Source organism: Trichosurus vulpecula, chromosome 3 (assembly GCF_011100635.1).
Source record: "Trichosurus vulpecula isolate mTriVul1 chromosome 3, mTriVul1.pri, whole genome shotgun sequence".
NCBI lineage: Eukaryota > Metazoa > Chordata > Mammalia > Diprotodontia > Phalangeridae > Trichosurus > Trichosurus vulpecula.
In genome coordinates, this window is record NC_050575.1 from 218,270,541 (window position 1) to 218,296,532 (window position 25,992).

The window sequence follows — 25,992 nt, forward strand, 5'->3', positions numbered from 1 at the left end:
GCAATTTTCCCATTAAAGCTTTGTCTTTCTTCAGGTTTGTTTAAGCATATTAAATACATGGCATGGAAGACCAGAAGAGAAATGGAATCCTCAGACATCAAGCTTTTTACAAGTAAGGAAATTTTTTTTTACTTTTTTTAGTTGTAAATGCACAAACATACAATAGTTGTAAGATGGCTGCTATATAGGGAGAAAATATATTGACTCTTTTGGTTTTCTTTTATATTGCTTTTTGAAGTTTCTAGATCTTTTTTTTTTAATTGAAACAAAACAATTTTAGGTTTGTTAAGATATCAGTGCCTTTTTCTTAGTTCCATTTGAATTCTTAAATTGCCTTTCTCTCTAATTACCTTAAAACTGAAAAAAGAAATTATTCTTAACAGTTTAGAAAAGAATTACATTAATTCATTAGTTCATTGGATGGTTTAAAAATCTCCCAGTTGACGTAAAGCACTTTTCTAACATTCAAGTGCTATATATGTCCAATCATTATTAGAAGACCTAGGCACTTTTCTTAAGTCTGTTAACTTACCCAGTGATATGGAATAAAATGTCCAGACTGAAAGGGCCCTTAGAAATCATCTTGTTAGCGAGATTGTAGATTTAAGAGCTAAAGGAAACTAAGATCTCTAGTCTCCCTCTTTCATTTTACTGACAAGGAAATGGAGGACCAGAGCAATGAGTAAAAAATCACAGTATTAGGTAGTAAGGAAAAGGAGTCCTGGATTCAAATCTTTGTCCTCTTGTCTTCTTGCTGACTCTAAGTCTAGTGCTCTTTCCTCTGTAATCATATAACTTTCACAAGCCTCATTTTGCAGGTGATATAACTCAGACTCAGAGAGGGAAATTGACTTGCTCACATCATACGTTAAGTGGCCACACAGGGGCAAGCACCTTGGTCTCTTGGGTCATTTATTTTTCATACGTATCTTTTGTATACTCTGGCATTTGAAGGCTCATCCTATTTAAAAGCTGATACATTAGTACATAATATCTTATTTTGTTGTCAGGGTTTATTTTTTTGTTTTGTTTTGGGATTGTGTTTTTGTTTCTGTCTTAGCATAATTTCATCAATAATGAGGCTAAAAAATATGAGCAAGTACGCCTCAGTATCCATTAACCACTTATTTCTTCTTTGTGTGAGAAAATGCTTTTTGCACTTAATAGTTACATAAAGAAATTAACAGTTACCATTTAGTTAAAGCAAACTAGGTTTTGTTTTTGTGTTACTGCTGTCTAATATCTTCCATTTACAGCTTCTTTAGCTGATTAAATCAAAATTGATGGAGGATAGAAATTTTTCCTTTTTTCTTTCCTGGTGTACATAGCATTAGTCTTAGAAAGGAAGAAATAGAAGGAATCTTAAAAATTCAGTACTGCGACTTATTTTTGATTCATCAGTCCTCTGGAGCATACGGTGAAGAGTTGGCAGTACAGTGTATTACACCTCTCTTTATCAACCAGAAGAACAAATGAGAATATCTCTGTGAAATTTATGATCACAATTATTGCTTGACTGACTACTCCACTAACTTACAAATAAAAGTCTAGAGAACTTGAAATGCTATTTTGCCTTAAGCATATTTTAGTCACTATTATTAGTATGAATTAAACTTTTAATGAATTTTCCATTTAATGAAAAATGTAAAATAAGCATTGAAGACCTCCTACCCCCGGAAAAAATAGGAATTTTCTCAGCATATAAACATTTGTATTTTTGTTAACATCATAAAATTTTTGTGAAGCACTATTTTAGGCATTGCCATTGCCTAAAACATTCTTACTTGAGTATTAGCCTATATGAAAAATTTTTTTCCCCTGATTCGTCTGGAATTTTGGCTTCAAAAATAGGCTCACTTAATATTAATGTTATTTCAAATCGCGGAACTTTGATGTAGGCCCAGAGAGAGCCACAAATTAGAAAACATTGCATTTTTGAGGCATTACACCTGGGAGGCAGCTGTGGTATAATAGATAAAGATCTTTCCTTAAAGTGAGAAAGACCTGGCTTCAAGATCCTTTTTTCTACTCATCCTGGTTATATAACCCTGGGCCAGTCATTTAAACTCTCAGTGCTCTAGGTTAGGGGTCAGCAAACTATGATTTGGTTGGCCCTCTCCTTATTTGGTTGGTTGTTTTACTGGTGAGCTAAGAATGGTTTGTACATTTTAAAATACAATAAAACTTTATTTTTGTAGTGGTTTTCTGACTCCTGCTCTAGGCAACTCTCTAATACTATAAGTCGCCGCAAAGGTGTCACCCTCCTTTGGTAGCGGGAATTGACTCTTTGAGTTCCTATATCAGTGAAACCACCGGTCTAATCCCAGCTCTTATTTCTATATCTTAGACTCTTCAGGGTATAAAATTCTTGTAATGAAGAATATAACAAAATCTTATCTTCTATCTAGTTTACTTTCCTCTTTTGTAAAAGTTTTTATTATGTGAGATTTGTTAGTAGTGTTATAAACTCTACTGTTGATAATGTCAATATGCGTTTTCATCATTGATTCTTGATTTAAATGCTTGTTGATTATGATGACACTTTCCTATTTATTTTGTCCTATGTATGTCCTTAATTATATATTTACCTTGGTGAATTACTTTGGGAAAGATGTTTTACAAACTAAGATTCTTTATTTTTTTAAATAGTCTACAAGCATTAAGTCTTCCTAAGCATCATTTCTAATTATACAATCAATGAGGAAAATAAAGCAGGTAACAGTCTAGCAATGCCCCCATATTATGAGTATTACTTGACAAAAACTTTTTTTCCCAAAAAAATTAAATTAGAAACCTTGACTACCTTCTTTGCTGATTGGTAGTAGTCTTTATTTTTCTCACAAGTTTTTATTGTTTTAATTGCCTGAAGATAGATATCAAAATGTCAGTTTTCCTTAGAATCTCATATATGTAACCTTCAACAGTGTAAATATTGTTCTGTACTATTACAGAAATAAATTGTTGAAATATCACAATCATGAAATAACCACAGTCACTTCTATAAAAGTTCCAAAGATATGTAGTGTATTAGTTATGTCCTGAAGAATCCTATAATGATTTCTTGACTCTTTATAGGTTGACATAGTGGAAAGAACATTGATTCTGCAGTCAGAGGACTTGAGTTCAAATCCCACCTGTGATACTTACCTGTGTATCCTTGGGCAATTCTCTTCACTTGTATGAAACTCAGTTTCCTCATCTGTAAGATGCAGAGGTTAGAAGAGATGTCTTCCAAGAAATAGCCCGTCTAGCTCTCTGTCTGTTATTCTCTGATTCTGTCAAGCACCTGCTAGGTTTCAGGCATGGTATGACATACCTAATATAAACTTGCCTGTACCTTTAGTGGTATAGATAGCTTTGCTGTAATCTGATGGTCAGGAGATATCTCAAACAACATGCAAATAATCATGCTAGAGAGTAGAAATAGCTACAGTGATCTCTATTCTGTTTTAAAAAATAAAGATCTTTTGCTTATGGCAGTTAATGTGGCATCTTAGGATTATTGTCGACAAGATATTCTTGCTATACAACCATAGCCATGGGCATTTTATAGCCTAACATAATTTTGAGCCTCTTTGCAGAACCATACAAAAAATTTTTACTGCTTAGCAAATATAGTAGTACAGAAAATAACATCAAGGTTTCTATGTTTTAGTCATCTCATAGCAGGCTTTGATTCTGGAGTAAGAGATTCTCTAATAGCTTCTGAACAAAGGTGAATTTCCTTAAATTGATATGTAATCATAAGATTATTCTGTGATGTTATATTTGGTTCTCTGAGGTATTTGTACCTTATGTAAAAAATAATGATGTAATTGATGTATCTACTTAGTCTGTTCCTTTTTTTTTGGAGGATGTTATAAATGACCCTTTGTCCAAATATTTTATCGTAAACTCCAATACTTGAAAGGATTATTAAACTTCAAAAATGTATAGAAAGTCATCTTTGTTGATGAGTTTGATGTTAAAATGTATCTCAAAGAAAGGTGTGCATGTAATCTCTGATTTCACTTTATAAATGCACACAAAATCTCAGAGATTCTGAATGTTCTTATAATAATTAGAGAAAGGAAAGAAAACTAACACCTAGGGAGATGAGGAAAATCTTTTCATAAGGGGCAGCTCATAAAATAAGCTTTAAATGCAGGTTTTCTTGTTGAGGTAAAATCAACAATGTTTAGCAACTCTTTAGTTTTCGGGAGAAGGATGAAGGTAAAGGAAGAATGCTGAATGGCTGAAGTTGTGAACCTGGGTAATTAGAAGAATAGTGGTACCATCAACAAAAATAGGAAAGTTTGCAGGAGGGCCGGGTTTACAAGGGGAAGATAATTTTGGACATGTTGAGTTTGGGCTGCCTATGTAAAAACAAGTTGGAAATATGAGACCTCAGGCTCAGTGGAGAAATTAGGTCTGGAAGTCATCTGCATTACAATAATCATTGAGCTTGTGGAAGTTGATGAGATCACAGAGAGGAGTCATAGCATGGATGATGCCAAAGATGGAGAAAACCGTTAGATTGGTAGAAGGAAAACTGAGTGCATATTGTTAGGAAAAGGGAAGAAGGAGTAGTACTCAATATCAAATATTGCAGAGAAGTCAAGGAGAGTGCAGACTGAAGCAAGACCAGAGGATTTAGCAGTTAAAATATTTTATTGGAAGATGAAATTGCACTTGAGTCATTAGGTTGGAAGCAAGAAGTTGAGAAGTGAGTAAGAGTAGAAAATGTTCAGTCCATAAGAGTCAGCAGCTCTTTCTGGGAACTTGACTGTGAAAGGGGAGCAAGAGAAATGACAGCTTGAGGTGATGGTAGGGAGAGGGGAAGTGTTTTTAAGGCAGGAAATAAGAATTGGGTAAGTTGTTGGGGTTTTTTGTTTGTTTGTTTTGAGGGGGGAAGGCAGGGCAATTGGGGTTAAGTGACTTACCCAAGGTCACACAGCCAGTAAGTGTGTCAAGTGTCTGAGGCCAGATTTGAACTCAGGTCCTCCTCATTCCAGGACTAGTGCTCTACTCACTGCATCACCTAGCTGCCCCAAGTTGTTGTTTTCTGATGTGTCTAAAAAGATATCAATAGGATTGAGGTGGAGTAGAAGACAATGAACCAAAAGCTTAAAGGGGAAGTCCTTGAGAAAAAGGAGAATGGTCCAGGATGGGGGTAATATAATTTCAACCAGGATCTGAATATAGTAATATAATTGGGTAGAGTAAACCTCAAAGAAGGAAAGGTTAATTAAGGATGCCAGTTGAGTGCACATCTAGAAGTGGCATTGAGGAGCAAGGAGTTTCTCTTCTTCTTGGTCCAGACAGACCACAGGAGAGAAGATACTCCAAATGGTCCAATATATGGTCAGAGGGAGCCCAGGGGAGACAGGTGATTGAGGCCAGGCATACATTGTCTGCTGAAGGATCCAGCTTTCCATGATTGCAGGAAGATGGGAGGAGTATGAAAGAAGACTTGGGATTCCAGATGGCATATTGGAAGGGAAGAGTAGAGAAGGAAAGAGATTCAGAGACAGAGAGGCTTAAGGGGGATGTGAGTGAGGGCATATTTTCCTAGGCAGTCTTTGACACCGAATCATAGAGATGGGAAAAGGAGGAAAATGAGAACTTCTAGCCCTAAAATGGAGAAATATGATTTAATTGAAACATTGATCCACAAGATTATGATAATGGAAAGCCTCATTATATATTCTTAGATACCCAAGGTGGGAGGAGATTAAGCCTAGGTTTTTAGGATAATAAATACCTGGGGATAAATGGTAAATTCTTGACTCCCTTCAGTAACAGTTTCTTTACCTCCTCTCAAAATGAAATGATAATATAGTAAGAAGATACCATATACATGACACATGAGGTCTGCTTTTAGTCAAGACTACTCTTGGACTAGGGTTTAGCCCCAATGTGTTTTGTTTTTCAGCTTTTGGAAATTAGCTTCTCCCTTAAAAAGACTGCTTAACTTCATTTTCTCATCCTGCCTATTGACTGAGACCATTTTATTTTTTGATAACTCTGATTTTTAGCCTCTTCTTTATGGGAGTAGTATTGTATAGTGAATAGAGAACTGGCTTTGGAACCATGAAGACCCAGTCTAGGTCTCTCCTGTGACACCTTCTGGGTAAGTCACTTAACCTCACAGTTCCCTGGCCAAGTCCCTAAGAAAGATAAGATGCCAGCCTGCATTCATAGAGGGAATTTGCTCACTCAGGAGTTGCTGTGGCATTGAAATCTTCACTCTGGACTCCTGCCAATATCCAAATTTTTAACAAATTTTTCTTAAATCTTCTCTGAACTTTGCACCTCCTTTCTTTCTTATCCACTATGCGTTAAGATGGAACAGGGAGTGGGTTTTCTGTGTACTGCCACAGCACAGTGGAACCAGTGGCAAAACGTACTCAACAGTTGGGATCATCTGAGGACAGAAAGCTCTCCTTCAGTTGTTCATACTGTGTACAGCAGGCAGGGGAGCCCCAGGGAGAAAGATAATGATAGGGCTCTAGTTACCTTGCTATATTCAACCCTGTTGGGTGTTCCAGCTTCATGCCACATTCCAGGTAATCCATACTTTAAGCCAGTCCTCATCTTAAAGTTATATATCTAGCTTCCTGACTTCCCTTACCTACATTGTTCCAGGAGTCTGTTCACTTTGATGACCTGCTAGAGATAGGGATATGAGCATGGCTTTGCTCCAGATTTATAAATTATCTTTCTGATTTCATAATGATACAGCCATAATCCTGAAACTTTTCACAGCTTGGCCCCCTCTGTATAGGAGGTTTTATGTCCAATGATCCTCTCATTTAACCAAATTAAAATACCAGATTAAGGCAAACATTTTCTTTGGGCACTTTAATGATAGAATTTTTCAATAAATGACAAAATCTCAGATCAAAATTATGGCCAGTAGCAAATCTCTATAAAAGATCCTTACTATAATGATGTATATTAGAAATTTCATCAGTATCATCCATGAGCCTTACCACACATTATAGCTAGGTTAAATTATTCAGCAAAATCTAGTCCACCAACATTAGAGTTGTGCACATTGCATTACACCTTTGTTGGGCAAGTCATATAGGAATAATGGATGATGCCAGATCCCCAAGAAATTGAGCTAGTTAGCTGATATAGGCCAGCCCCAAATATGATAAGAAAATATGCCTCAAAGCCATGCAGAAATTTGATTTCACATAGCCAAGGTTCATTTCCACTCTAAATATCTCAACATAGACATATATTTGCAGAATAGACACAGAGAAGAAACATGATTGTGCATCTAAGAGCGTCTAAGAGATTTTAATTGTAAAAGGAAGGTAAAGCCAAATAACACCAGACATAGAAATTCGTGATTCGCTAAAATCCATAGTATAGTTCTTAGTATACAGGATAGAAAAGATAGTCACATCTAAGTTGCTTCACATTCCATAGAGCATGTTCACCATCAGTAGTATTCAACATGAAGTAGAATTTACATGTGTACATAATTGTATATGCCTAAAGAGTTGCATATACACATATGTATATGCAAAATATTTTCTTAAAAGAGCAGTTTTCCAGCATTAAAAATCCTAAAGCAATCACTAATTTTTCTGTTTTTTAGTCTTGTTTTCTCTTCAAGTCTCTAATGTGCATATTACATAGCTTGAGTAGATTAAAAAGGAGTCTGTTTTACCTGCAGTTTATTTGTACTGAATTAGATCGAAATTACTAAACTATAGAACTCATAATAATTTAGCTTTCTGACATAATAAAAGGGTGTAATGGGATCCTTAGATATTGTTCTCCTTCTGTTAACCTCCTGCAATGTTACTGGGCTAAAGTAAACATTCATTTTCATGGCGCAAGAACAGTAAAGGTCTTTAAAGGCTCAATGGGAAATATTTTTGCAGGTGTTGAAATGCTTTTTTTTCTCATCAACTTAAATTATATCCAATATTTTAGCTATCTGGTGTTTTCAAAATAGACCACAGGATGGAAAACAGCAATCCTGTAGGTTTTTATTTTGAAACAAGGGAGGCAGCCTGATGTACTGGATAGAGAGCAACTTTTGTAGCCAGGAAGACCTATCTAAACCAAGTCCAGCCTCTGACACATACTGGCTGTAATATCCAGGGCAAGTCATTTAATTTCTCATTGCCCTTGGCAACTGTCTAAGACTCATCTATAAGTTCTCTGTCTCTGAAATCACAACTCTGATCTAATCCCTGTCTCTTGTACTGAAATAAATGTGTCTATCATTCTAAGCAATTAAGTATTTCTAATTTCTTTTTTTAAATGTGTTTGTGACAAAGATATTTGACAACTAATTTAATATATAGACTTAGCATTATGCCAATATATAGTAAATTTACTTATCCTAAAATACTTCACTATTTTTTATTCTAACATAATTTTTTCTGTTGTTGTTACTGGTATAAAAAGAATGATGATGAATAAGTGGCATCAATTTGTTATGAGTGACTAAAAAGCAAATACATACTGGGTTTGTTTGTTTTCTTTAATTTTATTACACATCATATGGCATCTCACTGTAACAATTTTAAAATGTGCTAATGTTTTTTTTAATTTTATCATTTTTATTTAATATTTTAGTTTTCAACACTGATTTCCACAAGATTTTGAGAAATTTTCTCCCCATTTCTACCCTCCCCCCCATTCCAAGATGGCGTGTATTCTGATTGATTGTTTTGCTCTTTTTTGTCACCAAAAAAAGGAAACTTGAGTTTGAGTCTGAGTCCATTTTTGCTGCCTGTTCATGTTCCCAGCCAACTACTTGACCCTTAAGCTTTTTGTCAGGGTATGACTGCTTGTAGAGTAGAGAGTACTTTGTCCCAAGCTTGAGGGGCTGCGCTGCTGTTTTCAGAGCTACTTCTACTCCACCGTCAGGGCAGACTCTGTTGCAGCAGCTCTCCTCCTCCCCCCAGGACTGCAATCCAGATCCAAGCAGGGCACAGCAAGGGAATCTCCCTTTGTGCCCACAAAGGGCTCCTTGCATTCCCACTCTGATCTGCTGCTAGAGTCCTCCCACGGTGTGAGCCAGGGACTTGGGAAACAGCTGACGCTGAAGCTCTGGAAGCAGCCTCAGGAGCTTCCTGCTGCTGCCACTGCCACCGCTGCACCACCTCTACCACCCCCTGGAATGGGGCTGGACTGCTCTAACCATGATCCCGCAGTTTCCCACTAACCTGCTCTTTGGCATTTGTGGGTCAGGAAGTCTGGTAGCTGCCACAGCTCAATGATTCATGGCCCTAAGGCATCTTCCAGCCGGCTGACCCCAGGTCTGGTCTGTCCTGGCGTGGCCCACATGACTTTATGAGAAATCAAGATATTATCAAACAGAACCAGAGGAATGAAAAATGGAAGACAATGTGAAATATCTCATTGGAAAAACCACTGACCTGGAGAATAGATCCAGGAGAGATAATTTAAAAATTATTGGACTACCTGAAAGCCATGATCAAAAAAAGAGCCTTGATATCATCTTTCAAGAAATTTTCAAGGAGAACTACCCTGATATTCTAGAGCCAGAGGGTAAAATAGAAATTGAAAGAATCCACCGATCGCCTCCTGAAAAAGATCCCAAAAAGAAAACTCTTAGCAATATTGTTGCCAAATTCCAGAGCTCCCAGGTCAAGGAGAAAATACTGCAAGCAGCCAGAAAGAAACAATTTGAGTATTGTGGAAAAACAATCAGGGTAACACAGGATCTAGCAGGCTTGGAATACGATATTCCAGAGGTCAGTGGAGCTAGGATTAAAACCAAGAATCACCTGCCCAGCAAAACTTGAGTATCATGCTCCAAGGCAAAATATGGACTTTCAACAAAATAGAGGACTTTCAAGCTTTCTCAGTGAAAAGACCAGAGCTGAATAGAAAATCTGACTTTCAAACACAAGAATCAAGAGAAGCATGAAAAAGTAAACAAGAAAGAGAAATCATAAGGGACTTAATAAACTTGAACTGTTTTGTTTACATTCCTACATGGAAAGATGATGTGTATGATTCATGAGACAAGGATTACCAGGAATCAGTGGCTGTGGACTTCACCCAAGAGGAATGGAGGCACCTGCCTCCCTCCCAGAAGGAGCTTTACTGGGATGTGATGCTGAAGAACTACTAGAACCTGGTCTGGCTGGGACTAGCAGTTCAGACCAAATATAATTGACCAGTTGGAGTGAGGGGAAGTGGTCTAGATGTCAGAGGGGTATGGCCCAAGAAGCACCTGTCCAGATGAGTGAGTGAAAAGCATATTGAGACACTAGACCTGAAACCAGGGAGTTAGCTCCAAAGGTGAGTCTCGTTGTGGAAAAATCATTCCAAGCAAGAATCCAAGTCAGTGGTCTCCATGTCTTTAAATTTGGTGAAGCCTGGGAATGTGATGCCTTATTTAAAAAACAGCAGAACAAGGAGAATCTTTCTGGATATGTTACAAACCCCAAAAATGAAGATTCCCAGTCAAGTAAGAGGCCATGCATATTAAAAAAAAATCATAGAGGCTTTTTCCAAAGAATAAATTTTTTTTTTCCACAGCATAAAATATCTGTTGGAAACAGTTTATTCCATCAATATGATACAAAGCAAAGGTGAGTTAGATTGTATTCACAACCAAATAAAGGAGATTGCTCAAAGAAGATGTTTTCTAGGCATAATAAGCATGAGAAATTGTTAAGTTATAGTTCAAATCTTAATGAAAATTGTAGTATACATATTGGAGAGAAAGTACATTTAGGTACTAAAAGTAGTCAGACCTTCTCCAGTAGCATAAATATTACTCAAGATCAGATAATGTTAACAAACGTGGAAAAGCTTTTAGTCAGAAAAAAAGGACTTCTAAAACATCAGCAGATGTTTTCTGGAGAGAAACCTTAGAAGTATAATCAATGTGGAAAGGCCTTCATACAGAAGATAACACCTGATCATCAAATAATTCATGTGGGAGAGAAACCATATTACTGTAACAAATATGAGAAACCCTACAGGCAGAAGTTAGGACTTATTAGATATCAGAGAATTCATACTGGAGGTAAACTTTATAAATGTCATGAATGGGGAAAAGACTTTAGATACAAATCAGGATTTGCCTACCATCTGAGAACTCATATGGGGGAAAAACTTTATGAATGCAATGAATGTGGAATGGCCTTCCAGAGGAACTCGGTACTTGTTCAACATCAGAGAATTCATACTGGAGAGAAACCTTATGAATGAAATGAATTTGGCAGGGCCTTTGGCCATAAGATAGGACTTACTGAACATCAGAAAATTCATACTGGAGAGAAATGGAAGAGAACACTTAATGGCCATCAGAATATTCATACTAAAGAGTAACTTTGTGAATGTGTAATGTATGTAAGAAAACCTTCAGTCAGAAGAAAACACTTACTGAACATCAGAATAGTCGTACTGGAGAGCCACCTTTAAAATCAATTCTCACCTTTTGTAGGGGGTAACACATTCCTGTAAATTGGTGTGAAAGTAAAAAAAGGTGAATGTTGATTCAGTGACCTATGGGAAATGGGGGTTTAAGTTCCCATGACCACCAAAAACTGTGATCTTTCTCTAAAGATTGCTGAAAATACACTTTTCTGCTTATAGTTCTTCGTAACAAAAGATTAATTCTGATAACATGCACTTTTCCTAACACAGTAAACTATAAAATAACTCATAAAATGCAATATACAAAATAAGATTGCTATCATGCCAAAAAAAAATAATGCCCATAGAAATGTATGAATTCTGGTATATTTTTTAAGCCATACTATATAATAATCATAGCTTGTTATGTTATGGCATAGATCACTGCTACATTTAATATGCTGGACTTGGAATTAAGAATAGGTGTGTTTAAATCTACCTCAGCAATAGTTGATGGTGAAACAAAAGTTTAGGCAGTAAGTTGTTAATTTTCATTGGTAGAAACCAACAGTTCATTTATGTCCTTTTTTGTACTTAATGTAGTTGTAAGGTGCCTTTCAGTTCTGAAACTAATTTACAGAGTATCTTGTTAGATCCTGAAACAACCTAGTTTGTTGGATTTAGACTTTCTTTAAAACAAAGAAATAGGGAAGATAAAAAGAAAAACAATAAAGCGAAGAAATGGCTCTGTTTAAAAAATAAATATACCCCACCTCAGATACTTACTAGGTATAAATAACTTGGGCAAGTCTCTTAACCTCTCTCAGCCTTAGTTTCCTCATCTGTAAAATTAAGGATATTGTATGTAATTCCTACTTCAACACACTATTTGTTGTTCCTATTTGTTGTCTTTAACAATTTTTTTATTTTAACTTTATTTTATTTTATTTAATTTTTATTTTATTTTAACATAATGAAAAGAGAGCATTACATCTAATATAAAAATAAGAAATCCACCCTTAAAATTGATTTGAATTGTACATAAATGTCTGCATAGAAATATCTTGAATAATTTTGTTAAAATTTTTTAATAGTGACCATTGTTGCATCCCTTTCCAAAATCATGAGACTTATTAATGTAAAAATTCTTAGTCTAGTTTTATCATTAGTTGTTTTTTCTTAATGAGGTTAATTGGTAGGTAGATAAAATGAACTAATAATGTATGCTATCAATATACTATATTATCTTATTTAGCCTTAGGGAGTTCCTACAATATAAATTTTCCACTCAGGTGAAATTACAGTTCCATTGACTCTCCCTAAATAGTATTCGTAAAGATACTCATTTGTGTCCAATGGGAGTTAAACAGTATTGAAAGGTATGTAAATTGATATGCTTCAGTTATCTTATTAATATAATCTTATTAATCTTACTAAATTGAGGTATTCTGGAAATCCATGTTATTTCATTGATACTAAAAAAGAATTTTCTACAAAGCCAGATAATTCTCATTTTAAGCTACTAAAAAACAACATACCCGTTAAAGGTACTTTTTTAAAAAGATACTATGATTTTGAAATATTTGTTGCAAATTAAAACTTTTTTGAAGGTTTACAGTATTATAATCATACAGAATTTTCCTCCTTTACAAAAAAAATTCATGTTCCCAAAATTAATATTTTTTGTTTGTTGCCTTTGAAATGACTCTTTTCAAATGCTCTCTATCCCTAGAGAAAGAACTGATGAAGTCTGAATGTAGATCAAAGCATAATTTTTTTAACTTTACTTATTTTTCTTGGGTTTTTAATTTTGTCTGTTTTTTTTTATAACATGACTACTATGGAAATATGTTTGGTATGACTACACATAGAATAACCTATCTCAAATTATTTGCCTTCTTAATGAGGGGAATAAGGAGGCAGGAAGAGAATTTGGAACTCAGTTTTAAAAATGAATGTTGAAAATTGTTTTTATATGTAATTAGGGAAAAATAAAATACTAAATATAAAAAAGAAATGATGCTTTTCAGTTTTGCAAGAGTTTTGTATTTTCAGTGATCTGTGGACGTAATCACCTTTCACTTGCTCATTTGTCCACTCTGAAAATTGTGCTCCCAATTTCCTTTGAAGTGGGGAGGGGAAAAAGGTAGGAAGAAACCTTTGTTCACATAATAAATAAGTTTGTTAAAATAGAAACAAATTTGGAAAATTATTTTCTTAAGTATGAAATAAAGCCTTTCAATATATGCACAAATGAAAAGGATTGTTGATGTTAGAAAAATCATTGTTGGAAATGGGATTTGCTTACACAAATATTTCTCCTAAAATTTATCCACACTTAAATAAAATGATAATAGTTACCAGGCAGCAGTTCCTATAAACATTTTAGCCAATCTAAAAAATAGTGTTGGGAGATTGGATAAGGAGATATTTAATTTTGATTAAAAGGTTTGACATCATCCAATCTAGTGGTTGTCAAAGTGCAGGCTGAGGATCCCTGGTAATCCTTGAAGTCAAAACTGTTTTCATAATACTACTAAGGCATTATTTATTTGCAGTTTAAAATACTCCTCCCTTTTCAAAGAACATATCTTTGTGGGGCCAGATTTTACTTCATAGGTTTTAACCAGTTAACTGTGTATCGCATCAAATTGAATGTATGAACAAACATGAGATCCATCTATCTTACATTAAACCAAAGAGATTTGCAGAAATATGCAAAACAATGTTGTTTTCTCACTAAAAACTTTTTAGTTATTTTCATAAAAATGTTATTTATTTTAAAATGTAATGAATTTATTATTGTTGTTTTAAATGGATTAATCTTTTAAATTTTTATCAACTTAATTTCTAATAAAGTAAACATCAGTAGATATAACCCACGTAAACAAAAGCGTTTGAGAGTTCTCAATAATTTTCAGAGTTTAAAGGGGTCTTGAGACCTCTCTCAAAAGTTTGAGAACCTCTGATCTAGTCTGTTGTTATTACATACAAGAAAACTGAGACCCAAAGAAGGAGAGAAGTTACTCTCAAATAGTAAGGAACAGAAATAAGATGCAGACTGATATTCTTTGTCTCTAAATCCAGATAGTATGACTCAACAGAAGTATGAAAATAATACCTAGTAAATTTACAGTATTTCATTTCATTCTTTCTTGAGTATATGTTAATGATGCATCTTAGGCAATGAAGAATACCATCTTTATCTTTTCATAATTTTTGCTATCTTTTATATGTTCCTAAGCTTTACTCATTGGGGTTCCTGGAGGCAATGGAGATGAAATTTCATCAGTTACTGATTGGTCCTATTACCTGTGAGTCCACAAGGTTATAAATTGGATTGCACAAATGTGATAGACTCTGACATATAGAATATTAGTAGGAAAGAGTCTAAGGTAATCATTCATAGATTGTAAAGACTTATCTGTGATATATGCAAGGTGATTGTTCTTAACACATTACAGTCGGTTAAAAAGCATTTATTAAGAGCTTAATATGTGCCTGGTACTGAGCTAAGCACTGGAAATAATAAAAACAAACAGAAAGAAAAAGATGGTCAGTAGTCCTTGTTCTCAAAGTTTTTCTAACGGGAGAAGACAACACATAAAAGAAGCTGAAAGAGGTGAAAAGAAGGGGAAAGGGTAGAAGAAAAGGGAGTGAAAGTACCAAGTGGAGGTACTTGCAATGTCAATTCTAGGGCAGGAGTGAGTTTTCAGGATGAAGTTTCTGAGGCATAGTAGAGAAAGTCCAGAAAGGACTGAGAAGTATAGTTAAGAGCAATCTAGCACCCTAGAGTTCTGCTTTTAAGGCTCTGGGTTAAGCAGGTTGCACGTGTATGTTATATACATGTGAACTGGAAAATTGTGTTTACTCCTGGGTGTCAGTTTAGGAGTAAACATGGTAAGTTGTAGAGGAGAGCAATCAGATTGGATGGAAGGAAGGAAACAAGTATTTGTTAATTGCCTGCTATGTGAAAAGCACTGTTTTAAGTGCTTTACAAATATCTCCTTTGAACCTCACAGCAACCCTTGGAGGTAGGTGCTATTATTATCCCCATTTTATAGTTAAAGAAAATGAAGCAGGTTAAGTGACTCATGCAGGTTCATACAACTAGTGTCTGTAATAGGATTTGAACTCAGGTCTTCTGACTTCAAAGCCAGCAAACTGTATCCACTGTGCCTCCTAGTGTCTATGAAGAATTTTGGTGTCTGTATGATGTGAGGATAGGTCAAAGGAACTGAGAATGTTTAGTCTGGAGAAGAGAACACTTGGAGGGCAAAAATAGATGCCTTTCAGATATTTGAGAAGCTATATGCTTGGCTCCAGAGGGCAGAACCAAGAACAACAGGTACAAGTTTCAAATGATGCAAATTTAGGATTTGTTATTCAGTCAGAGATACTAGAATGACTTGCCATTTCTTTCTCCACCTCTCTTTACAGATGAGGAAACTGTGGCAGAAAGGGTTAAGTGACTTGCCCAGGGGTCACACAGCTAGTTAAGTATCTGAGGCTGAATTTGAACTCAGGTCTTCCTAACTCCAGACCTATCCATTGGGCCACCTAACGGCCCCCCAAAAATGTAGAGTTAGTGACAAGAAATCTTCCTATTAACTGAATCTTTCTGAAAGCAGAATAGACTAACTGCCATGGTCTCCCACCCCCATTAGGTTCTTCAAGCAAAGGTTAGATGACCATTTATTGGATATTTTAATCCTTTTACTTATGAATTGGACTAGATTAAGCTGCTGAGATTCCTCCTGGCTCTTCAGATTCTGTGATTGTCAGTCTTTTGTGGAGTAGAAAAGGCACATAAGTATTTGAGGGGTTCTTTCTGGTTTCCTGGGAGCAGACACCAAGTGTTAATAGCTTTTCTACAAGTTTTGTATGTATGAGACAAGACCGGGAGATGGATCGAAGATGGCGGCTTGAGATGAGACTGATGATCACATTTTGCAGCCAATTTAATGTCCACTGGTCGGTTTAACATGCCCTAAGAAGAGATCATACTATTTCTGCTTCCTAAGACTACCTACTACATTACAGAGGATACCTGGGATTCACATGTTACCCAAAAATGTGTACCTGTACTTGAATTATTGTCTAGAATTTGATACCTCTCAAATAGTCTTTAAGCACCAATAGTTCTCAGTATAAGGAGTTTTAAGAAAGAGGATTTACATATCCTGATTGGTTAATGTTTTCTGCTTGTTCCATTGCCTCTTTGGAGTTTTGGTTATTCTTGAATAAAAATAAATAATTTTGACCTTGATGATAGATATTGAGATTATTTAAACAAAAAAACTTCAAGATATAACAGTATTTTTCAGGCCTATGTTTCTGAGTTGCATAATAATGATTTTGTTAGCACTGAAATGAAAAATACATTTTCACAGTATGAAAATATGTGCTTTTAAACATTGGAAACAGGCAGTCATTCCTGGCATAGCAAGTTCTCAATATACTTTAAAGGGCCAAATGACCTTTGATGTTGACATTTGCTAGTTGAATCTGTCATGGAAATTTTGTATCCTGACTGAATATCATTCTACAAAGTACAGGAAAAATAAGGGCTGTAATTCAGTAATTTTATCATTGCTCTGATGGATGAGGCTAACCAAACTTCCTGGTTTCGTATTTGTTAAGTGTCTGTAAAAGATATATTTTCATGCAAAAATCTGCCTTGTCATTTCAGTCTTTTGCATCCTTTAAAAATATTCTTAATACTTTAAAATTTCACAGTATTTATCATTATCAAGTAGCTTTTTCCAAGTGTCATGAATTTATGAAACTGCTATCTAAACTCATATAGATAGTCTCTTCTTTCTTGGAATTTATAGTCTAATGCAGAATGTGAACCTATGTTAATGAAACTAATAGAGGATTAAACATGAAACACTAGGAAATTGCTGAAATTTGGGAGCCTATTGACAGAGTAAAATAAACAGTAACACTGTTATATTAATTTTGAGCTCATCTAAGGAATCACCCAAAATCACTATTAGGAAAGCAAAAATGGCATTTTAACAACAATTCACAATTATGTGGAACTTTAGTTAGAAAATTGCTTTGCATATGTTCTCATTTGATCCTCATGACAGTCCACTGATTCCCAGTTAGTCTTAGAGCTACTTGGTGGTAAAGAAGATGAGAAATGGACAGGTCTCTTGACTCAAAGTTCAATACTTTCCACTGCACCATGCTGCTTTTCTGGTACTTTGGCTCTGAGGTTGCATTAATTTTGGTTTTACTTATCACTAAAAAGAGTATAGACTAAAATTCTGTGATTCTACACAAAGTAGAGTTTGACTGTGATCTCTAATGTATAAAGGAAAGAAGTAAAGAGCAACTTAAAAGGAGTTTTTTTCGTTTTGGTCCTATGAGAATTGCACCTTATTCAACTGAAACTGTCCTCTCCAAAATTACCAGTGATCCTTTCTTTGCCAGATCTCATGGCCTTTTCTCCATCTTCATATACTCCCTCTTCGATACTCCCTGGGTTTCTGTGACATTATTCTATTTTACTTCTCTAGGGTCACTCCTTCTCAGTTTCTTTGGCTGAATCTTCATCCAGGGCACGTCCTCCACCTGTGAGTGTCCCTGAAGGCTGTCCTGAGTTGTCTTCTCATCTACCTCTATTTCACTTGGTGATCTCATCAGTTCACATATATTTTATTATCATCTCTATGCTGATGATTCTCAGATACCTTTATTCAGCCCTAACCTCTTCTGACCTCCAGACTCACTCAAACTGTCTATTGGACACCTCAAAATGGGTGTTTCATAGACATCTTAACATAAACATAAATTTGTCCAAAACAGAACAGTCCTTTCCCTCTTTAAGCCCTCTCCTCTTCCTATCTTTCTTTTTACTATTGAGAGTACCACCATCCTCCCTGTCACTTAGCCTTACAACCTGGGTGTCATCCTCAACTCCACACACACACACACACAAAATCAGTTGCCATCCTGTTGTGTCTCCCTTTGAAAGATCTCTCACTTACGCCCCCTTCTCTCCTCTGCCACTGCCCACCCTGGTGTAGGCCCTCTTCACTTCACCCTTGGACTTTTAAAGTAACCTGCTAGTGAGTCTTGCTGGCTTTCTTACTTCAGTTCATCTTCCACTATTAAATAGAATCAATTCCCATCATTCAAGGTAGTTAAGGTCTATAAAGTTGCCGTGAACACTAAATTAGCCAATACTAAACCATTGCTCCTAGTGAAAATACAGGGTTAGGTTCCTACAAGTCTCTGATAAATTTTAGCATTTTCCAGAGCAGCCTCAGAGCAGATCAGCAAATTTACTTTTTTTTTTTCCTGAATATACTGTATTTTGATTGATCAGCATTGAAATCAACTCAGCCAACAGCAACTCTTGCCTGAATGAAACTCATCTAACACACATTTTCTCCATAAGGCATGTGACAGATTTCCTGGTTTAGGAGCACCAGACAACACTTCATCACAATGCTTGGGGGTCATTGTATACAACGAAATCACTCCCAAAAGCACAAAAATGTAAATAGCATGGCACTAAATAGATGGCAAAAAGAACAATTGTTTACAGTATAAAACCTGAGACAAGAAGGCAGACCATCATCTTGTTTGATCTCAGCTGGGAACATGTACATCGAGCAACTTAAATTTTCACTGCTCTATACATGCGCATGAATGACTGCAAAATCACCACAGCCACAAGTGTTGGTTTTGGGGTCACAAGTAAATTTTAATGAGAAGGTAAATTTACAAATATGTAATCTGCTAATATTGAAGATCACCTGTAGAGCTTCCTAAAGGGCAAGTCTAACTATGTCAATCCCCCATTCAGTGAACTCCGCTGGTTACCTCTTAAATTTAGGATCAAATCTGAAATACTCCGGCTTTGAACCTAACTTTTTCCTTTCTTTCCATTCTTCTCACACCTTTACTTCTCTTAATACAGTTGGTAATCCAGTGACACAGAACATTGCTGTTCTACCTCCCTCCCACTTCCATGTATTTCTGGTTATCTACCATGAATGGAACTCATCTCTGCCTCCTGACTTCCTGCAAGTTCCACCTAAAAGTTCCACCTTCTGCAAAAAGTGTTTTTCTTTCTTAATCTTAGCGCCTTCCCTCTGAGACTACCTTGAATTTAGCCTGTTTATATCTGTTTGCACATATTGTTTGCATTGTGTCTTGCTCATTAGATTGTGAGTTCCTGGGAAGGATTGTTTTTGCCTTTCTTTGGTATTCTCAGCAGGCGGCACAGTGCCTTGCACATAGTAGGCACTTAATAAATGCTTTATCACTTGACTTGTTGACATCTCATAAGAATTAAACAGCTAGTTTTTCCTTAAAAATAATGACAAAAATAATTAAATATATAACAAATAACTGCTTACTGCAGTTGTGGTAAATTATTGACCACATAGGTATTAAATCAAACTTTTTTGGCTTCAGATATTTCTGAAATTTTAACTAATTTTATTAATCTTAAAATAATAATAAAGTCAGCCTTTTGCTTCCATTTTGTAATTTTTAAATTTGCACTAAGTGGCATCTTTTATGTACAGGCCTTGGGGACAAGAAGGCTCATATTATTTCTAAATTTACCTTTTATGAGTACCAGAAAGGGGTTTATACTCAAGTCTTCATCAAGAATATGAAACTATAGTTTTTGAAACTTGAAAAAGTAGACTGTTGGAAATGTTAGAATAGTAGAAAGTATGAAAAATAATGTAACTAAAAGTTTATCAAAGCCATTTTCTCTTTAGTAAATATTTCTAATTATGTTTGGAAATTATCTGAAGGAGTTGAGAATTCTTGCTTAAGCTTCATTTTGTAGAAAAAAATCACAGGTCAAAATGGAGTTTTGGTTGCTCTGCTTATTGCTATTTTATTGAAATTTCATTTTGAAAACTGCAAGTAAGCACCCTGGGGAGGAAAAAATAGACAGTATAGCAATTAAGAGGGAAACAGCTGCAGGACTAAGTGAATTGCTTCAGAAAAATTGAATACTAAGTGGTTTCTAGCTTAAAGATTTCAATTACATGCCTAGGTCACCTAAAATGCTTTAGTCACAGCAGAATTTTATTTAAAAGTTTTATCATTTCTGTTCATCAGAGTTCATTATTTGTTTCCATGCCTATGGATAATTATTAATGAATGTAATTAAATGTTACTATTGCTGAAGAAATTCACCACTTTTTAATCAGCGTGTGTAACATCACCACCTTTCCAGGTTGATTTTTCTTCTGTACTTGGGTTTGTTTGGTTTTTTTTAATATAACATTTACATAACATTTTATATTACAAAACATTTCATATATGATTCTCACAAAGCTTTTTGAATATTAATGGTAAGGTACAAACAGGTGAAATGATTTGCCTAATATCACATAGTAGTAATAGCAAAGCGAGAATCCAAACCCAGGTTGAATATAACTACTACTCTTTCCTCCAAGTAGAAAATCAAGTCTAGTTAAATTCCTTTTTCCTACAAATTGTATGTGGATTATGTATAATGGTGAGAACACTGTCCTTTGAATAAGAGGACCTGGTTTCAGATAACATTTCTTTATTATTATTTTTTTTAGTCCATTGATGTTTATTTATTTAATATTTTTAGTTTTCAGCATTGATTTTCATCAGAGTTCGAATTACAAATTTTCTCCCCATTTCTACCCTACCCCCCACTCCAAGATGGCATATATTCTGATTGCCCTGTTCCCCAGTGAGCCCTCCCTTCTGTCACCCCACTCCCCCACCATCCCCTTTTCCCTTACTTTCTAGTAGGCAAGATAGATTCTATTCCCCATTGCCTGTATATCTTATTTCCTAGTTGCATGCAAAAACTTTTTTTCTTGAACATCTGCTTTTAAAACTAGTCCACGTGTGTATCATTATGTTAAACCCACAATACTCATGTTGTGAAAGACTAACTACATTTTGCTCCTTCCTGTCCTATCCCCCTTTGTTCAATTTTCTCCCTTGGCCCTGTCCCTTTTCAAAAGTGTTTGCTTTTGATTACCTCCTCCCCCATCTGCCCTCCCTTCTATCGTGCCCCCTTTTTTATCTCCTTCCTCCTTCGTTCCTGTGGGGTAAGATTCCCAATTGAGTGTGTATGTTATTCCCTCCTCAGGTCAAATCCCATGAGAACAAGATTCACTCATTCCCTTCTCACCTGCCCCCTCTTCCCTTCCTATAGAACTGTTTTTTCTTGCCACTTTTATTCTCCCTCTCTCAATATATTCCTCTCTCATCCCTTAATTTGATTTTATTTTTTTAGATATCATCCCTTCATATTTAACTCACCCTGTGCCCTCTGGCTCGCTCTCTCTCTCTCTCTCTCTCTCTCTCTACATACACACACACACACACACACACACACACACACACACACATATATATTCCCTTCAGCTATCCTAATATTGAAGTCTCATGAATTATACACATCGTCTTTCCATGGAGGAATGTAAACAAAACAGTTCAAAAGTCCCTTATGATTTCTCTTTCTTGTTTACCTTTTCATGCTTCTCTTGATTCTTGTGTTTGAAAGTCAGATTTTCTATTCAGCTCTGGTCTTTTCACTGAGAAAGCTTGAAAGTCCTCTATTTTATTGAAAATCCATATTTTGCGTTGGAGCATGATACTCAGTTTTGCTGGGTAGGTGATTCTTGGCTTTAATCCTAGCTCCATTGACCTCCGGAATATCGTATTCCAAGCCCTTCGATCCCTTAATGTGGAAGCTGCTAGATCCTGTGTTATCCTGATTGTGTTTCCACAATACTCAAATTGTTTCTTTCTGGCTGCTTGCAGTATTTTCTCCTTGGTCTGGGAGCTCTGGAGTTTGGCAGCAATGTTCCTAGGAGTCTTCTTTTTGGGATCTATTTGAGGAGGTGATCTGTGGATTCTTTCAATTTCAGTTCTACCCTCTGGCTCTAGAATATCAGGGTAGTTTTCCTTGATAATTTCTTGAAAAATCATATCTAGGCTCTTTTTTGATCATGGCTTTCAGGTAGTCCAGTAATTTTTAAATTATCTCTCCTGGATCTGTTTTCCAGGTCAGTGGTTTTTCCAGTGAGATAGTTCACATTGTCTTCCATTTTTTCATTCCTTTGGTTTTGTTTTATAATATCTTGATTTCTCATCAAGTCACTAGCTTCCACTTGCTCCACTCTAATTTTTAAGGTAGTATTTTCTTCAGTGGTCTTTTGGACCTCCTTTTCCATTTGGCTAATTCTACCTTTTAAGGCATTCTTCTCCTTATTGGCTTTTTGGAGCTCTTTTGCCATTTGAGTTAGTCTATTTTTTAGGGTGTTATTTTCTTCAGTATTTTTTTGGGTCTCCTTTAGCAAGTCATTGACTTGTTTTTCATGGTTTTCTTTTATCATTCTCATTTCTTTTCCCAATTTTTCCTCTGCTTCTCTAACTTGCTTTTCCAAATCCTTTTTGATCTCTTCCATGGCCTGAGACCAGTTCATGTTTTTCTTGGAGGCTTTTGATGGAGGCTCTTTGACTTTGTTGACTTCTTCTGTCTGTATGTTTTGGTCTTCTTTGTCACCAAAGAAAGATTCCAAAGTCTGAGTCTGAATCTGTGTCCATTTTCACTGCCTGTTCACGTTCCCAGACAACTACTTGACCCTTGAACTTTTCATTAGGGTATGACTGCTTGTAGAGAGTACTTTGTCCCAAGCGTGAGGGGCTGTGCTGTTGTTTTCAGAGCTATTGCTACACAGCAGGCTCTGCCACACCAGCGCTCCTCCTCCCCCAAGAACCACCAACCTAGATTGGGACTCAGATCTGAGCAGGCTCTGCTCTCCCACTCTGGTCTGCCACTTAATTCCTCCCACCAGGTGGGCCTGGGGCTGAAAGCAACTGCAGCTGTAGTTCTGTAGCCGCACCACCTCCACTGCCCCTGCGGCGGTGGCCTAACTATAAACTCCTTTCACGCTGTCCCCGCAGTTTTTTCCCCACTAACCTTCTCTGTTGTCTTTGGTGTTTGTGGGTTGAGAAGTCTGGTAACTGCCAGAGCTCACTGTTTCAGGGCCCTACCACCTGTTCTGCCTGGCTCCCAGTCTGGTTGGTCCTGGCCCAGCCTACGCTAGGCTGTGCTCCTCTCTGCTCCCAGCTCTGTGCTATAGACCTTACCCAGCAACCATCCATGGTATCCTGGGCTAGAGCCCTCCTTCCCTCTGCTATTTCGTGGGTTCTGCAGTTCTAAAATTTGTTCAGAGCCATTTTTATAGGTATTTGGAGGGTCCTGGGGGAGAGCTTTAGGCAAGTCCCTGCTTTCCAGCTGCCATCTTAGCTCCTCCCCTCTCAGGTAACATTCATGATGCTCTCTGAGGTTGGGCAGATCACTTAGCCTCCCAGGTCTACAGTTATTTTCATCTGTAAAATGAGAGGGTTGGACTAGATGGCATGCTGAGTTAACTTCAAACAGAAAATCTATGATCCTATGATTCTGTGTCCTTTGCTAGCTGACTTAACATTAAAGATACATGAAGTAAAGTTAAAACCTCATTATAGCATTGTCCATTATTATATAGATTGATGTCAAAAATTAAATCACTACTATGTTCTCAAATGAACCTAATGTAACACTGAAGCATATTAGGCTTTTTCCTCAACCCAAGTGTTGTTAAATACATAATTCTCAATTTTCCATGGTGATGATAAGCGAGCCGTGGTGGGGTAGGGTGATGAAACAGCTTTGCCTCATAAAGTAAATCTCATTGGTGTAGCTGTGTCACTATAACTCCTAGAATATCAGTCTCTAAAGAATTAAGCTTTTGTATTAATCCACAAAAGAAAGGAGAAATGTATAGTGATCTTTATAGCTTATTTAAAATTTTTGAATTACAGACAACAAATTACCTAAAAGATATAGTCAAAGAAGATGAAATAACTAGAAAAGGAGGGAGAACAAGGTGTAATATTGTTCTTGTTCCACTCAAGCACACACATAATATTAATAGACCTAGGTGTTTGAGGAAAAGAACACCTCATAAATTTGTCTCACTGCTGCTCCTTGAGTTGGATGAATAAAGTGCCTTTTAGATGGACCTTTTTTATCTTTTCAATGTATTGCACAATATTTTCATGTACAACTTACATGTGTGGTATTTTGAGATTTGTAAAATATTTTCCAAACAATACCCTACCTCTTTTCCATCCTTGCTAATTGTTGTCCCATTTCTCTCTTCCCTTTTGTGGCCAAACTTCGTAAGAAGGTGGTCTGCTTTAAGTTCTTCCACTTTTCTCTCTCTTCTTATAATACAACTTCTGATACCATTCCACCAAAACCACTTTTCCCAAAGTTACCACTGATCTCTTAATTGTCAAATCCAATGGCCTTTTCTCAAACTTCATCTTTCCTGGTTTATATTAAAATGAGGTTTTTAAATGAATGAGAATAGTGTCAGTACATTTGTGTATCACAAGAGTTTTATTTTCCTAAGATAATTGGGAAGTTTCTTTCTCGTTTCCTCTAGTTGTTTCTTCTAGTACGCTATGAAATACAAATCATTAAAACTATACTATACCTAATATAGTTGCATTTTAATGTTTCAGGAGACACTTTAGTCTGGTCATTGTGAGTGTTATTTTCACTGTATTTTACATATGAGGAATCTGAAATTTTAAATTTATATCTTTAGATAACACATAGAAAGCTTAGTATATATTCAAAGATATTTTGAAGAGTGTTACTGTAATGCTACAAACATTGAATATAGTTTTTTTTTTAGTAGCTTGAGCAATCTTCAGTGAAACTGAAGAAGTTTGAATCTATGAAAATAATATATTTATATACCTATTTGGTATTATCTGTTTTTCCCACAGGTCTTGGTATCTGTCCAGTCCCTTATATTAGTTGCTGAGCCATATTTTAATGAACCAGGTTATGAACGCTCTCGAGGAACTCCCAGTGGCACACAAAGTTCTCGAGAATATGATGGAAATATACGACAAGCAACAGTCAAATGGGCAATGCTAGAACAAATCAGAAACCCTTCACCTTGTTTTAAAGAGGTAGGTGCTATACATCTTAGAGAAATTCCTTTGTCTCTTATAGTGATGCTTATAAAAGATGGATTCAATTCCAGTATTTATTAATTGCCTATACTGTGTGGAGTTTACAGTGATTGTTCAGTAAGATAGGCAACTAGGTTCTCTCCTGAGAAGGAAGGAGGAAGAGAGGAGATTGTACAAGAGGCTGGAGGAGAAGATTTGCAACAGCTGTTCTGGAGAGTGATAAGTTAGGGCAAATAAAAGAATTTTAATAAAAGAATTTTATAACCATGAAAGCCAAGTTGAGGTTAGATAAGGTAAATTTGTAGTGAAAACATTTGGCTTGCAAGGATTTCTCCAGTAGTTTTCAGCGAGTTGGAACATAGATAATGAACCTAGATGGCTAGAGGACAAAGTTAATACCCTTTACAGACATATGTAAATTTTGAGCCTGGGCAGGTTTAAAGGAAGATGTCAAATTAGAGATGCCAGTGGAACATTTTGGCAGTGTTGGGCAGGCAGCTGGTGACCAGAGTTCAGAGGAAAGATTGGATCTGGATATGTAAATTTGGTAATCTGTTTACAGAAGGTCTTTAAAGCCATTGGGCCTAATGAGATGAATATGAGAAAGAAGGGAGCATGGGAAGGGAC

The 25,992-nt window shown here is 36.1% G+C and overlaps 1 protein-coding gene across 2 annotated transcripts in view; it reads left to right on the forward strand.

Annotated features, from left to right (window-relative positions):
- Positions 1 to 25,992, forward strand: part of BIRC6 (baculoviral IAP repeat containing 6) — a 295,513-nt gene that overhangs the window by 258,359 nt on the left and 11,162 nt on the right. For both annotated transcript variants that reach the window (XM_036749540.1, XM_036749541.1), the window contains exons 71-72: positions 35 to 112; positions 25,174 to 25,362. In XM_036749540.1, the coding sequence (XP_036605435.1) occupies positions 35 to 112; positions 25,174 to 25,362 (267 nt within the window). The remainder of the gene's footprint in view (positions 1 to 34; positions 113 to 25,173; positions 25,363 to 25,992) is intronic.